The 14,705-nt window shown below is 52.5% G+C and overlaps 1 protein-coding gene across 1 annotated transcript; it reads left to right on the forward strand.

Moving 5' to 3' along the window:
* Nucleotides 1-227: 227 nt before the first annotated feature.
* Nucleotides 228-5,705, forward strand: Irx1 (iroquois homeobox 1). The gene is made up of 4 exons (XM_050144783.1): nucleotides 228-721; nucleotides 3,673-4,708; nucleotides 4,989-5,061; nucleotides 5,314-5,705. Exons 1-4 carry the CDS (start codon nucleotides 446-448, stop codon nucleotides 5,369-5,371), a joined length of 1,443 nt encoding a protein of 480 aa, XP_050000740.1. The 5' UTR covers nucleotides 228-445; the 3' UTR covers nucleotides 5,372-5,705.
* Nucleotides 5,706-14,705: the final 9,000 nt, after the last annotated feature.

Genomic DNA, 14,705 nt, shown 5'->3' on the forward strand with positions numbered 1-14,705 from the left:
CACCAACAGCCCGGCCTGGCATACCCACCAGAGGAGGAGGTGGCCCCGCGGGCGCGGGGCACCACGTGCTCGCCGTGAGGGGCGGGAGCGGCCAGAGAGGGCGGGCTGGAGGCAGGGACGGGGCGGGAGGGGAGCCAGGGGCGGGGCCTGTGCTCAAGGGGATGCCAATCAAAGCATCAACTTCAAATTGTGTCTGAGAGCCCCGCCGCCGAGCGGAGGGCGGCCGCCGCAGTCGGCGCGGGATCTCGGATCCGGGCGCAGCCGGGAGCCCGGGCGCCGCCAAATAGCACAGGGCCCAGGAAGAGCGACCAGCCCCCGCCCCCGGGCCGGCCCGAGTGCGCCCGGCCGGCGGCCCGCGGTCCCTGCGCGCGTCCCTCCCGATCCCTAGCCGGTCTCCCCGTCTGCGCTGTTAGTATTGCCCTCTGTCGCCGCCAATCCCGCGGACATGTCCTTCCCGCAGTTGGGCTACCCGCAGTACCTAAGCGCCGCGGGCCCGGGCGCCTACGGTGGAGAGCGCCCTGGGGTGCTGGCTGCGGCCGCGGCCGCTGCGGCCGCCGCCTCGTCGGGCCGGCCGGGGACGGCGGAGCTGGGAGCAGGAGCGGGTGCCTCCGCAGTTACCTCAGTGTTGGGCATGTATGCCGCGGCGGGACCGTACGCGGGCGCACCCAACTACAGCGCCTTCCTGCCCTATGCTGCGGACCTGAGCCTCTTCTCGCAGATGGTGAGTGCTCCCGCCTCCCGCGCGTCCTCCCAGCCCGCGCCGGTGGGAGATCACGGCGCTCGGGGACAGCGGGAGCCTCTGGGCCAGCGGGGAAACCGAGGACCCACAGGCAGTTTCTGGGAAAGAAGTGAGAAGGGTCCTGCAGAGGGGATCGGGCGGCGAAGGCCGTGTCCCCCGGGGCACCCAGGAGTGCCCAGAGGCCCAGGCAGTGACCCCCGTGGTCTTGGTAGGCTGAAGACCGGAGCTTGGGAAAGGGTTGCGCGCTAGTGGAGAAAGCCTCAGGAGCAGGCCGAAGACGGTAGCAGGCACCGGAGGTCGGGGCGAATTCTCCTGGCGCGGCCGGTGTGACAGGGCAGGCCCGCTGGGTTCCCGCAGCCTGGGCCGCTTTACCAAGCAGAGCCCGGGCCAGGCGGCCGGATTCGCCCGGGCGCTGCTTGAGCTTTCCCTGGGGCCCAGACGACCTTACTTCTCTCTCTTTGGCAGAGCAGAGATAGTTGCCCTCGACTTTGCCAAAAGGAAGCGGTTAAACCTAGCGGAGTCGGTCAAAAACATCCTAACAAACAATAGACATCGGCAGAGCCGAGAGGTCTCTTAGTGTACTGTGTAGGGATCATAGGGATCGGAGATTTAAGAAATACTACGTTGACATAAATTCTGGCTTCCGAAACGGCATTTGCCTTTACTTTCGTAAGTTGCCAAAGTTTTCATTTCATTTGACCCGAAAGAAAAGCATTTCTCTTCCCGCGTTACATAAGGGAGAATTAAAGAAACAGTGTCCCAGGGCTTAAAATAAATGGTGCCCTCCAATCTCCGCTCCCAGTGGGTGTCAGATGGAGGAGGGGGATGTAAATTTAATTCTCCGCGGGAGCATTGGCCAGTCTACCCTTCCAAACGATCAATTTTCCTTGGTCTGACTGGAAGGTCGAACTGCTTAAACTTGAGGCCGCTGGCAAATTGCGAGGTGGGCAAGGGGTTTTCCAGAGGCGGTCCCTGCCGCCCTATCTTCTGGATAGTGCTGTTTCCGGGAACCCCGAATTATCCCATCTCCGGAAAAACAGACCAGATCAGATCCCCTAAAAGGCTGGCCTCGAAGTGTGCAGGAACGACGCAGCAGGCGCATTTTCCCCGCAACTTTTCTTGTAGTTTAGAGAGAAAGCCTGTTTCTCAGTGGTCAGGCCAGTCGCCTTTCTAATGCGCCCTAACCAGGAAGATTGGCCCCCATTTTGTTCGGACAGCCTGAACGCTCTGGGAGCGATGAGAGAGTTACAAGGTACCCTTTCAAAAAAAAAAAATTCCCGCAGAGAGGATGCCAAAAAATTCTCCTTTACGATGGCAACTAAAATACTTTTGAAAAGCGAGTAGTGTATTTTACAATGACGAAGCACAAACGAATTCGGGCCACAAAAGCCTTTTCCGCGTGGGCCTCGATCACTAAACTAATTAGTTGAGGAAATAAAGAAATATGCTTTTATAACTTTCTTAGGATTCTGACTTCTTCTTTGCTAACTTGGCAAGTGGATGCTTTTTATAAAAAAACGGAAGATGAAAAGTTATTTTGTTTTTTTTTCTTTTTTGATGTGTGAGTGTGTGTGTGTGTGTGTGTGTACACGCACATGTGTATGTTTAACAGAAATTTTGAATACAGATGTGAGCCATTTGGGAATCTTGCCTGTGTACATGTGGGGGCAAAGAGAGTCTGTTCCCATTGTGGTGAGGTGGGGAATATCCACAGGAGGTTTCTGTTGTTTAGTTTTGTTTTCTCTTTAAACTAAAGGGTAAATAAAATTTATCCCCTAAGGTGTTTGTGTTACCTCCAGATCTCCTACCGGGTTCTTGGAGAGTGAGCCTAAACCCAAACCCTCAGTGGTGGCCTAACTTTCCAATCTTTTATGATCTGGTATTTGGAACCCAAAAGATAAAATTGTGAGTGAGCGTCTGTCTGGGCAATTTATGGTAATAATGAGGCCTAATGAGGCTGTTAGAAAGATAAAATGTTATTTACCAAAAAAACCTGATGGGATAATTTGACTTGCTGTGTTTTACTACTGATGATAAAAAGAATATTGATTGCAAATAAATCATGGCCTCTAAATGCCTCAAACTGTTTGTGTTTGCTCGGGCGCAGATCAAAGTCAAACTTAAGCGATAGATAAAGTAGCCGAGAAGACTGAACCCGTTCCCTCGAGCTGCTGCAGCCTGTGACTCCAGGGCCTGCCGTTAGTATTTTACAGGATAAGCTCTCCTTTTGTATGTTTTTAAAAGCGTTTTGCCACCGTTGCTGAGAATGATGAGCATTACAATTTTTAAATTACCTGTCACCGCTACAGACCTCTAAGTGCGAGTGAACCATTATTCGCAGAATAATTTGGGAGGCTGAAGGAGCATTTACTTTCATTTTGAATTAGTAGTGAGTTTTGACTGAAAAAACGCCCTGGATGGTTCTTTTGATTGAGTCCTTCAGGGTGGGAAGGAGGGGCCCTGCTTTCTGGGTGCTTCACTTTGCAGAAACTGTTTCAGCAGCCTACATAAAAGGTTTCCCCCTCCAGCTAGTGTAAACTGAACTTGGAAACCTGAATTTTGTGAAGGGTTGGTGTCTGGGACCCAGGTCCTGGGAAGACCCCTGGGAGGGGGCAGGGATTAGCTGTGCTCTAAAATTCAAGGACTTCTTTAAGTTTTTCTAGAGTGAACAACAGCAGAAAAGCCCTGTTTAGTGGAGATCGAGTGCCAACAATCCAGTTTAAGACTCCAGCTTCCTTGGCTCTCCAAACAGTGGTGTGTGTGTGTGTGTGTGTTTTCCTTTTTTGAGCCCGGTGAATCAGGTGCCCTAGAAGCCCCCAGGGTCCACAGAAGCGTGGATCTTCCTTTCCTAGCTGCTGAAACTCATTTCTCCTCTCTCTTCTCTCCCTCCATTTCCCCTCTCTCTCTTCTTTCTCGGTCTGTGGTTGCTTCAGGGCTCTCAGTATGAACTCAAGGACAACCCAGGGGTGCACCCAGCCACCTTCGCAGCCCACACAACGCCTGCTTATTATCCCTATGGCCAGTTCCAATACGGGGATCCCGGGCGACCTAAAAACGCCACCCGTGAGAGCACCAGCACGTTGAAAGCCTGGCTCAACGAGCACCGCAAGAACCCGTACCCCACCAAGGGAGAGAAGATCATGCTGGCCATCATCACCAAGATGACCCTCACACAGGTCTCCACCTGGTTTGCCAATGCCCGCCGCCGCCTCAAGAAGGAGAACAAGGTGACGTGGGGGGCGCGCAGCAAGGACCAGGAAGACGGCGCCCTCTTTGGCAGCGACACAGAGGGCGACCCGGAGAAGACTGAGGACGATGAGGAGATCGACCTGGAGAGCATTGACATCGACCAGATCGACGAGCGTGATGGCGACCAGAGCAATGAAGATGAGGAGGACAAGGCTGAAGTTCCTAGGGCACGTGGAGCCCCTCCCTCCCTAGCTCGGGACCAGGGCTCACCGTTGTCGGCCGCGGAGGCACTCAAGTCCCAAGATTCGCCCTTGGGCCTGCCTAAGGAAGTCTCAGAGCCAGGCAGCACGCGCCTGCTGAGTCCTGGCGCCTCGGCGGTAGGCCTGCAGGGCGCGCCGAATAGCAAGCCCAAGATCTGGTCACTGGCTGAGACAGCCACTAGCCCCGATGGCGTGCCCAAGGCATCTCCACCACCACCCTCCAGCCATCCTAGCGCGCACGGGCCTCCCAGCGGCGCGCCTCTGCAACACCCGGCCTTTCTGCCCAGCCACGGACTGTACACCTGCCACATAGGCAAGTTTTCCAACTGGACCAACGGCGCGTTCCTGGCACAGGGCTCGCTGCTGAACATGCGCTCCTTCCTGGGCGTTGGAGCGCCACACGCCGCACCACACGGCCCACACCTGCCCGCACCGCCACCTCCACAGCCGCCTGTCCAGGTTGCCACTGGGGTGCTCCACGGTGACAAGGCCTCCGCCCGTAGCAGTCCTGCGCTTCCAGGTACCTAGTTAAAAGGTTGCATTCACTTGGTGTCAGACAAGGGATAGTGTCAGTGGTGGTGGGTAGGGGTGACTATTAATGCAAGTAGCTAGGCCTAGGTCTCTCTGAGGTGCTGAGCTGTACCTATATGTATGGGCTTGTCTCATGGAGGGGTAGGGACAGACGTTGGTCTCATGAAATGAGCCTTAGCGAGGAGTCTGCGTATAGGGGCCCTTCCAACCGGCTCACCCCACTACCTATACCCCTCTCTTAACCCTGCGCATCTTCTGTTCCCTCGCAGAGAGAGACCTAGTCCCCAGGTCGGATTCGCCCCCACAGCAGTTAAAGTCACCCTTCCAGCCTGTGCGCGACAAGTGAGTGCTTTTTGCTTTTTGCCCTGGGGCGGGATGGAGCAAAGCTGGGGTGGCAGTGAGGGTCCTGTCCTGTAGTCTTAATTGGAGTAATTGAATAGCACTATCCATCTAGCTCAGTCCAGTTCCCAGGAGCGGGGAGTCTGACGGGCAGCGGTCTAGCTCCAGCCCCGCTCTGCCTGAAGAAGCCTAGGCGAGGTGGCGCTTGATAAGTCTACTTATTGCTGGTGTCTTCTTGCTGTGTTTCTCGTACAGCTCGCTGGCCCCGCAGGAGGGAACGCCTCGGATCCTCGCAGCCCTCCCGTCTGCTTGATTAAGGGTCGCCTTTTACTTTTGCGAGGGAAGGGAGGGGGGAGGGGTTGGGGGAGGGAGGAGACGAGGGAGGAATTAAGACAAATATTTGAGACTTGTGTAAAGGACAAACGTGTGACGGCGGCGTCAGCGATTCTCACGCATCGCTCTCTGCGGAAAGGGGCTCATCCCGCCTAAGCGCTCGAGGGGTGGGCAGCCTCTGCCTGCTGCTCGGGTTGATTATCCGATTCGGTAAATCCGCCCCCTCCACCCGTGTTTGTGTCTTCTTTTCTTTGTTTCTTTCCCCCCCCTCTCCCTTTCTGTATATAGCGTGATTTCAGATTGTAAATAGCGCGTCAGCGAACTTGTTTAAATCATATATTTTTGTCTAATAAACTAAATGAAATAATGCTCACGCTGCTGCAGCTGTTTGTCCCTGTGCTCATGCGTTTTGGGGGGAGGTAAGGGTGTGTGCTATCTTGAAATCCTGGGCAGAGCCCAGGGGCCCATGGTTATGCCAACGCGGTTCCTTTGGGAGTAGGGCCTTGGAACAGCGTTAACAGCAAATAAACTACTGTCAGGCATATACAGTCCTTCCGTGGTGGTGGTGGTGGTGGTTGAATTGGTTCATTTTGCTCCTAGGCCAATTTCTTGTTGGCAGTTTAATTCTTTGCCACGCTTAGACAAGCATTTATCTGGAGCAGCCTTTCTCAGAACGTAAGTGGGTTCAATTTTAGGCAGTTTACAAAAACGATGTTTTAAAGTGGATCAAAATGGGGGAAAATGAAGAGAATTCCCAATCATACTCCCAAAGGGGAGCTTCGGGCTCGAAATCAATTACTCACTAGTTGTGTGTGCAGTGCGTTTTGGCGGAGGGTCGTTTTCTGGGCAGAGGGATGACTTAATGGAGTATGAAATATTGCTCACAATGTGTTTATTTACTTGGTTAAATGTAAAGAGGAGAAAACGGAAGGCTCATTAAGATCCTCATAAAGGCGAGCGAGATGGTTTGTGGGTTCTGGCTTTCGGGGTTCCCTGCGCTTGTGATTCAAGATGCGGCAGTGGCTTCTGAGAAAGAGGCACAAGCGCCAGGGCGGGCTGCGGGGCGGGGGCTGGGGAGGGAGGGCAGAGTTCTGGTGGGTTCCCGAAGCGCGCTCCTCTAAACCCGGGTGGGACGATCTGCGACCAACTGAAATCACGAATAAATAGTTCCCTAGATGCTGGAATTGGGCTGGAGGAGGCTGGAAGCGACCGTAGCAACGATGTGGGGAGGAACTGGCATCCGGCGAGCTTTGAAAACCAGGGCTGAGAGTTAGGAGTCCAACCACTCCAGCTTTGCGGCTTCTCGAGCTCTTCGCGTCCAGCACTCTCCAGCAGCGCGGGGAGGATTTGCCAACTCAGAGCAGGGACTTTTGGGACTCTGATGGTTGCGGGCTTCGTGACGAATGTGCAAGCAAACATTAAAACTGCCGAAGGGGGATGCAAACTGCGGAGGCGACAGGGGGGCGGTGGTGGTGATGAGCAGGTTTAGTCTGGAAAGTCGAAGTTGTGTAGCCCCTCCCCTGCTCGGGCTCAGCTCTTTCCAGCCGCTAGAGACTTGCTCTTTCCCAGGCTGCTGGGAAGAGTCTGTGTGTGCACCGCTGGGCTGAGAAGGGGAAGACTTTCACCACTGCTCCTTGCTTGCCTCGAGAATCAGGAGGCATTTTCATGCGCTGCCACGGCCACATCGCACTCGGGGCATTTTCCCTTTTCTCCTCAATTCTTCCCACCCTTGTCCACCAGCTGGTTAAGGACTGGGCTTCTGGAACTTCAGGCTGGAGAGAGGCTCAGAGCCGCTGCCCAGGCAAGTGACTATACTGCACGTGCATTCACGCATCAGTGCTTGGATTCTGGGGTGACAGAGCAGCTGAGGAGCTGGGTAGCCAAGATAGGTGGACCTGGGTCCCATAGACGCCCTCTGCTAAGCTACTGGGAGCTCCTAGGTCTGAATGGACAAGCTCGAGGCGCCCTCTATGGTCCAAAAGCAGAATGGGGCCTTGACCCCTACTGGCAATGTTTATAAGGCTCCTTGAAACCCTGGGACAGTTGGGCCTTGGAACTCCCTGGGCAAGAGCATGGATTTGTAGTGACAAGGCTTAGTGCTTGTTCCTGGGATCAATCATGTGTGTGAGCATGTGTGTGTGGTGTGTGTCTGGGGGGCTGCCAGGCCACTGGCATTTAGAGGCAAAAGTGGGCCTTGGATTGTAAGCTTTGTGTTCAGTATCCTGATGGGATTTGCTGAGTCAAAAGTACCTTTTTACAGTCCTCCTTGCAGAGGCTGCATGGAGCCTCCTATCCCTGGACCTCTGTCCACCCCAGAGGCTATGGAATGGGGGCCCTGTGAAACTGCATCTCTAAAGAAACCTGACCAGCATGCCTTGTGTCTGGAGTGAGGAATGGGGTGCCCGGGCACTGTTGTGTGCTGCTCAGAACTTCAAAACAGGCTTGGAGATCGGTTTTGGTGACTGCGGGAAGCAGCAGACTGACTTAGACGAACTCTGCCAACACAGACAGGTAAGGGTCTTCATGTTCACACCTCCGAATCTGACAATTGCCTAAGTGCCTACACACCGTCCTTTTATTTTTTCCTCCGTAAGATATTTGTCATGTGCCAAAATGGCTAAACTAGCAGACTCTCAGCTGCCAGGATCTTAGCAGCACTGGAGTCCCTCCCTCTAGAAGGTGAGACTGGGCAGTCTGGCTTCCCCCAAGAACCAGTCTTCTGTTGTGGTGGTTCTGGGGGTGGGGGTGGAACCCAGACATCTTTCTCTACTGTTGCTAAATGTATCCTTGTGATGGAGGCTCAGGAGTTTCCCACCTTGGCTTCTAACATTAGAGCCCCAGAAGCTTCTGGGGAAGTTTTTGCCTGTGAGGATACTTCCACCCCACAACCCCCAAGGCAGCAATTGTGTGATAGGAAATGTGGCCACAGCGGCTAGGACTCCCCACAGTACTGGTGGTCTCCGCCTAGGGCACCCCTCCTCCCTGAGGAGAGGCCATGCAGTGTTCTGGACAGACTCTTTGCTACGGAGCTTCTTTGGAAGTTTGCTGGAAAACGTGGATGGAGGAGAAACAGCTCTAGACCAGGGCCTCAAGTTTGAGGGCTTAGGCTAGCCCTCCCAGCCAGGCTCCTGTGGAGTGAGTGGGCACCAGCACCCTTGGCTGACCTGCTGGAACTTCTGCGGTCTCCCTGCTCCCACCCACCCCTCTTTCCTCTGATCCATTATATAAAAGCACATTTATCTCCCCGCAATATGGAGAATTCATATTCATATCTCCATTATAGCAGTCTGACACTGATTAATGTCATACGGGCCTCGGCTCGGAAGGGTGCCACCCAATGAATCATGCCCTGCCGAGTTTCACTTGTCCTGTGGTCCAGACGTGGGCAGAAAATACTGAAGGAGAAAGAAAGGGAGGGAGGACAGGGCCAGACACAGCACCTGGGGGTGCCTTGGGTCTGGCTTTGAGTCTGTCTCCCAGATCCTCCAAGTTTCAGGAGTGGAAGCTCGGTGCAACCCCTGACCACTTCTCTCCCTTCCCTCGGGGTGCAGAGAACCAGGAAGTGCTTCTTCTGATAGAGGGGCAAAGACACTGGCTTAGAAGTTCAGAGGCATATAGAACAGGACATGTATTCCCACTGCAATTCGCCAACAGTTACTGCAAATGGAAAGGCTGAAGAGAGGGAAGGCGGAGATTTGACAAGGTGGAGTAGGGTCTAGAAAAGGACACTGCACATGGTAGGGCAACCATGTCTTTGGAGAACGCCAGCTGCAGGGATTTGCAAGGCCAGACCAATTTCTAGGCATCCCTGACTTTGGAACACGGTGGGAGGAGTCCGTCAGGTTCCTGAGTCTCCTGAGTAGGACAGGGAGACTTTAGGGTACAGGATTCCAGGTTGGTGGGCAGTGAGGGGGAGTAAGGATGTGGAAGCTGTTCGAAGGACATGCGAAATGAATCGGCCGTGGTGTTGGCCATGAAAATGGTGACAGAGCCCGCTCAGTTGGAAGGATTTCTTAATGGCCTGTGGGTGAGCTAGGGTGTGAGATGCCCAGAATGAGACAGCCCCACCTCAAAGGCTCCTTGTAGTTCCTGCTCAAGGAAGGGTTCTGTGTTGAAGCTAGCGGTGAGTGTTCATCTGCAATCTCCTCTCAGACCCTGCAGTGATCCCAGGAGCCATTCAGCTGCTGTCTGAGCTTTGCAGACTCCAGCTTGCCCCCATGGAGCAGGCCTGCTCTAATTATGGCTCCAGAGCTAAAGTTGAAAGGCCTCCAAAGGTCACCCCGTAGGGGCTGCTGGAGGCCTTTGTATCCCGGAGACTGGTGACCGCCTGGTGACTGGAGGCAGACCCCCTTCCTGCTCGAGAAGGTGGTACCTGCTCAGGGGGTTTGTAGGCCAAGTGATTCTGGGTCAGTTCAGCAAGCTCAGCTCCAGTCCTACCCTCTTAGGGGCTGTTGGAAATGCTTTAAATTCAAATGAGCAATTTCTATAGCTATGGACTTTATACCAAAGCAGCAAATTTTAGCAGTCATTTTCATTGATGAGGGAAGCTTCGAAAGTCACCCGGCCACCATGGTGGAGCACCCTTGTGCAGCCTCAAACCCTAAGGTTGTTTGAAGTGGGGTAGCCGAGAGAAGAGCAGCCCCCAGTCTGGAAGGACACACAGAGTGAGCTGTCTCCTCCTGGCACAAGGGTCTAAGTAGGGATGAGTCCCACACAGGACTCTTTGGCGTTGGTATGAAACTCGGTGCAGGAAGTCACTCTTTGGGCATGGTACCTGCCCCCTCTTTTTTTCTTAAATAAGCCACTGATGGTCCCCCAATACTTTTCCCAGCTTTTTGAGTATATCGCTTGGACAAGGGGTTAGGCTGAAGAGAAGGCTGAGGCAGGGATAAACAAGCTAAGGCTACTTCCTCCGTCTATCATGCCCAGGAGGCTTCTGGACCCACAACGGCAGAGTCGTACCCCAGGTTAAATCTCCTAAACAGAAGGCTTTTTATCTTGAATTCCTATTCCAAATTCATCTTCTCATTTCTTTCTTTCTCCTCGTCCCCTCCAATATGGAAGAAAGTAGCCTGATCTCTCCCCTAGCTCTTCTCCAGTTGGCTCTTTGAGGGCCTAAGTGCTGGGGTCAGACTACGCAGTAGAAGACCAGACGGAGCTGGTCATTGTCAGTCTTGGAGTCTTTCTTGTGTCCTCCCGTTGGCTTGTTTGTTCGTTGTTGTGCTTGTTACTGACATTTAAGTGCATGCTTAATGGATGGTTCCTTGGAAAGCTCCAACAATGTCAGGAAATATTAAAAACGGCTGTGAGAGGGTGGGTAAGAGGGACGAAGAAGGTGCGGGCTGCCCTGAATGTTAAAAAGATCTCACAATGAAGTGATTAACATTTTTATGAATAAAATTAATCACACATTAGCTCAGCAGTGCATACATCTGAAAGCCAAGTGCACTTCAGCAGCCCCTGGTTTGCACCCGCGAACTTTGGGGGGCCTCCGGGGTTCACAGCAAGCCTGCAGCCCTCAGGGACTTGAGACTAATGGGGGGACATTAAATCGGTAATAGATGTCTAATTTTGAGGCATTGGCAAAGAAAACAATTAAAAATATAACCCTCCTGAAAGGAATGTTACAAAAGGAGCCATCATTCTAAGGACTATTGTCTCTTTAAGAAAACCCCATTTGGCAGGCCATATCCAGTTTCAAATAGGCACAGGCAGTCCTGAGAATTGGGGGCCACAAAAGGCCTTTGAAGGTGAAATGGGGCCTGATGGCTGAGTCTAGGCCCCAAGGTCTGGCTGACCTGTTCTGGGTTCACTCTGATGGCAAAGTAGGAGAGACTGGTGGAGCAACTAGACACCTGTCTTGTTAAAACCTCTGCTCGCTCCCAGATAATGAGGTGAGATTTCTCTCTAGCAGTCCCTTCTGCTTTGCCCTCTAATCGCTGGCCACCGTGGTTCTGGGATTACTCCAGCAGGCCGTACAAAGGGAGGCGAAGCCATCTGAAGTGTCGCTCGGTGTCTGCGGCAGAGAGGCAGCCGCGTTGCCATTTCGTTGCTGCCCCTAGCTCACGTGTGCAGCAGAAGGGGAAATCAAAGCGGCCCGTCTCTCTCGGTTCCACACAGTATTTTTCACCGCTGTGGCGAATCTCTCCGAGCTCTGTGAACCAATAAAACAACGGCCCCTGTTTGAGTTGATATATTAATATTTACTGAGGATTTGCAAGGTCGGGGCTAAATGTCAGCAGATTGCTGGGGCAGTCCTGTGGGGAATAATTAAACACATCTCACAGCAGTTCAGCTTCCTAACATCTTTATTAATCTTTTTTTCCCTTCCCTCCTGAAAGAGTACATTGAAATATTGCTTCTGCAACCTCAGAGAAGCCTCAGAATAAGTTTAATAATAAAACACTGTGTTGGCGGTGTTTGCTCCCGACAGTTTCCCGAGCTCTTCCCTGGCAGATGTTCGGGAACGGAGAAGCTCTGATGTGTGAATTATCACCAAGCTGTTGGGATTCTCACCTGTCTCGCCATCAGATTTAGCCTGACCAATTTGCCAGGCACGATAATATTGTTTCTGTGATTTGATCCACAGACTGATGATACTGGTGCGTCCCGTTCTGCCACACAGGGTGACTGAGGGCTGTTTGCTCTCCAGGCCCGCCTACTTTAACACGATTATAGTGTGCACTTTAGTACAAGTTTGACAATTCTCTTTAATAAGCTTCGTAATTAGTGTTGGGGTACCTCATTACAAGTCATTGCCTGTAGCAGCGCTAGGCCAAACCCTCTTCTGCCATCTGATTTATTTTGTATCAGGCAGTTGGAGCTGTCTGGGAGTTTTTGTTTATATAATAGGGTCCTGCATTAAGCCCCCAGTGTAAAAACACCACCAGGAAACTAATTACTTCTGTGTGGATGGATTCACCGCAGATGTGTCCTGTTGATCAGAATGGTGTGGTTTTGACTCTGGCTCCTGTGGTGACTTGTACAAAAGCTGAGAGGCAGCGTTCCTAGTCTGCTAACCTCCGCTTGGAGTCAGCCTGGATTCAAAACAGGGGGTTGTGGAGGAAGTCACATTAGGTGAGTTCAAGTTTCTGGGGAGCATTGCTCCTTCCCCCTGCCCTCTTCAGATATCTGCATTGTTGGTTTATACTCCTGTGTGTTCATTTACTCCTGCTAAATGGGGGGTTGGAGTAGGGTGGAGGGGTGGGCAGTGCCCCAAGCAGTAGGCAGTTGGGAGTCCCCATGACTTCTGGCTGAAATTTCATAGGCACAGCCTCTCAGACAACCTACCACCTCCTCCAAAATTTGACATTACAACCTCGGCAAGGATTTGCAAAGTAGGGCCTGCCCTAGTGTATGCTGGGACACAGGTTTAGGGGACAGACCCTTGGTTGAGTGTGTTTCCATGTTGCTGGGCTCTGTGTGGTAGGTACCCTCTGAGCTGTTCACAAGGGAATCCTAAAACTCAGAGTTTTTCTTCTTGCCTCTTTCTTAAGCTACCCGACTCGTCTGGTTGTGAATTACTTCCGCTTGGAACATTTAAGGATATTTTTGGGCTTTCCATCCCTGGTTTAGAGCTGTTACTTGCTTGTTCAGTTCTCAGCATGGAGACTCGGTGGTGGACCAGGATCTTGCTGTTCCCAGGTGTTAAGGATTCCTTTGTTGGTTATCTCCTCCTGGGGAGATTCGGAGTGGCTGCTCTTGCAGCCCCATCTGAAGCTAGGCTGGTTTCTGTGCTCTTCCCAGTTTTGGTTTGAGTTTGCAAATATAATCTCGGGGAAATTGGCAGACAGCACTGCATTTATGAAAGGAGAGATTAACGGTGGCCATAGCGATAACAGGGAATTAGGCATGCTTAGCACCTGAGAAGTCAGAGACTAACTGTCTCCAAGGAAGCATCGGGCGTTTTGCACCAGTACCAAGAAGACCTGAAACTGTCAGTTCATCTGCGCAGAGTCTGTTGAAGGGGGGATTCTGAAAGGCCTATTGTTCACCGAATGAAGACACTGCCACTGCCAGCAGATGGAGGGTATTCCAGCTCTCAGGCCCAGCAAAAGAGCATGCTGCCCCTTGCCTGTCTGCAGGAGAGGCATGCTGCCCCTTGCCTGTCTGCAGGAGAGGCATGCTGCCCCTTGCTTGTCTGCAGGAGAGTCCTGCTGCACCTTGCCTATCTGCAGGAGAGGCAAGCCCTTGGATGGCTGACTTCATGCCTATGCACAGGGAGTCTACAGTTCAAGAGAGTTACTCAACTTGGGGTAGGGAGGAATCTGAGAGGAGACAGCAGAAGAGGGAGGGAAGATGAAAGGAAGGGAGAGAGGAGAGGGAAGTGGAGGCTGGCTTTGGACTTTCCACTCTGGGTGAATTGTAATCTTCGTATACCTTTCCCCAGACACTGCTCATTGTCCCAGCTCCTGGAGAAGAGCTGAAGAGCCTCTGGAGACCTTCATCACAGGGTACGTGCCTTCAGCCTCCTCTCCATTTTCTGTTTGGGCAAGATTATGGTGGAGTCCAAGAATCTGCATCTTAGGTAGGGTCATGTTGACAGCTGTGGTGGCGCCAACCCAGAGGCTAGAATGCCAAACAGTTTCCGAGGTGCAGATAACCACTTCCTGTTGCGGAATTGGCTTGTGACACTTTTTAATTGATACTTGAACTAGAACTGGAAAGTTCTGAGCAAATTGATCTTGAATAGCGAAAATAATTTGTGGTAGTCAATAGTAGGATTCCCTGGAGCATGGTGCAGCACCTGTCTATAGTGATATTTTATTTGCGATTTAATAAATAAAGCTTGCCTGAAGATCAGAGTACAAAGCTAGCCATACTAGTTAGCCATGCAGACCACGCAGTTGAGGCACACACCTTTGATCCCAGCAGTTCACACTAGTTAGCCATAGAGGCCAGACAGTGGGGGCACACACCTTTGATCCCAGCAGTTCACACTAGTTAGCCATAGAGGCCAGACAGTGGGGGCACACACCTTTAATCCCAGCAGTTCACACTAGTTAGCCATAGAGGCCAGACAGTGGGGGCACACACCTTTGATCCCAGCAGTTCACACTAGAGGCCAGGCAGTGGTAGTGCACAGCTTTTAATACCAGCACTAGAGAGGAATATAAGACTGGAGGAGACAGGAGCTCAGGGTCTCAGGCTGCAATCAGTCTGCAGTCAGACTGATGACAGAATGTCCCAGTCTTGGTAAAGGTAAGAACTCTCTGGTGGCTGACTGCTTTGCTTTTCTGATCTTCAGCTTGAACCCCGATATCTGTCTCTGGGTTTTTATTATTCAGGCTGCATCCTCTTAGAGGCCATGGTAG

The sequence above is a fragment of the Alexandromys fortis genome, unplaced genomic scaffold (assembly GCF_014885135.2).
Source record: "Alexandromys fortis isolate MF-2015 unplaced genomic scaffold, M_Fortis_MF-2015_v1.1 scaffold_52, whole genome shotgun sequence".
Classification (NCBI taxonomy): domain Eukaryota; kingdom Metazoa; phylum Chordata; class Mammalia; order Rodentia; family Cricetidae; genus Alexandromys; species Alexandromys fortis.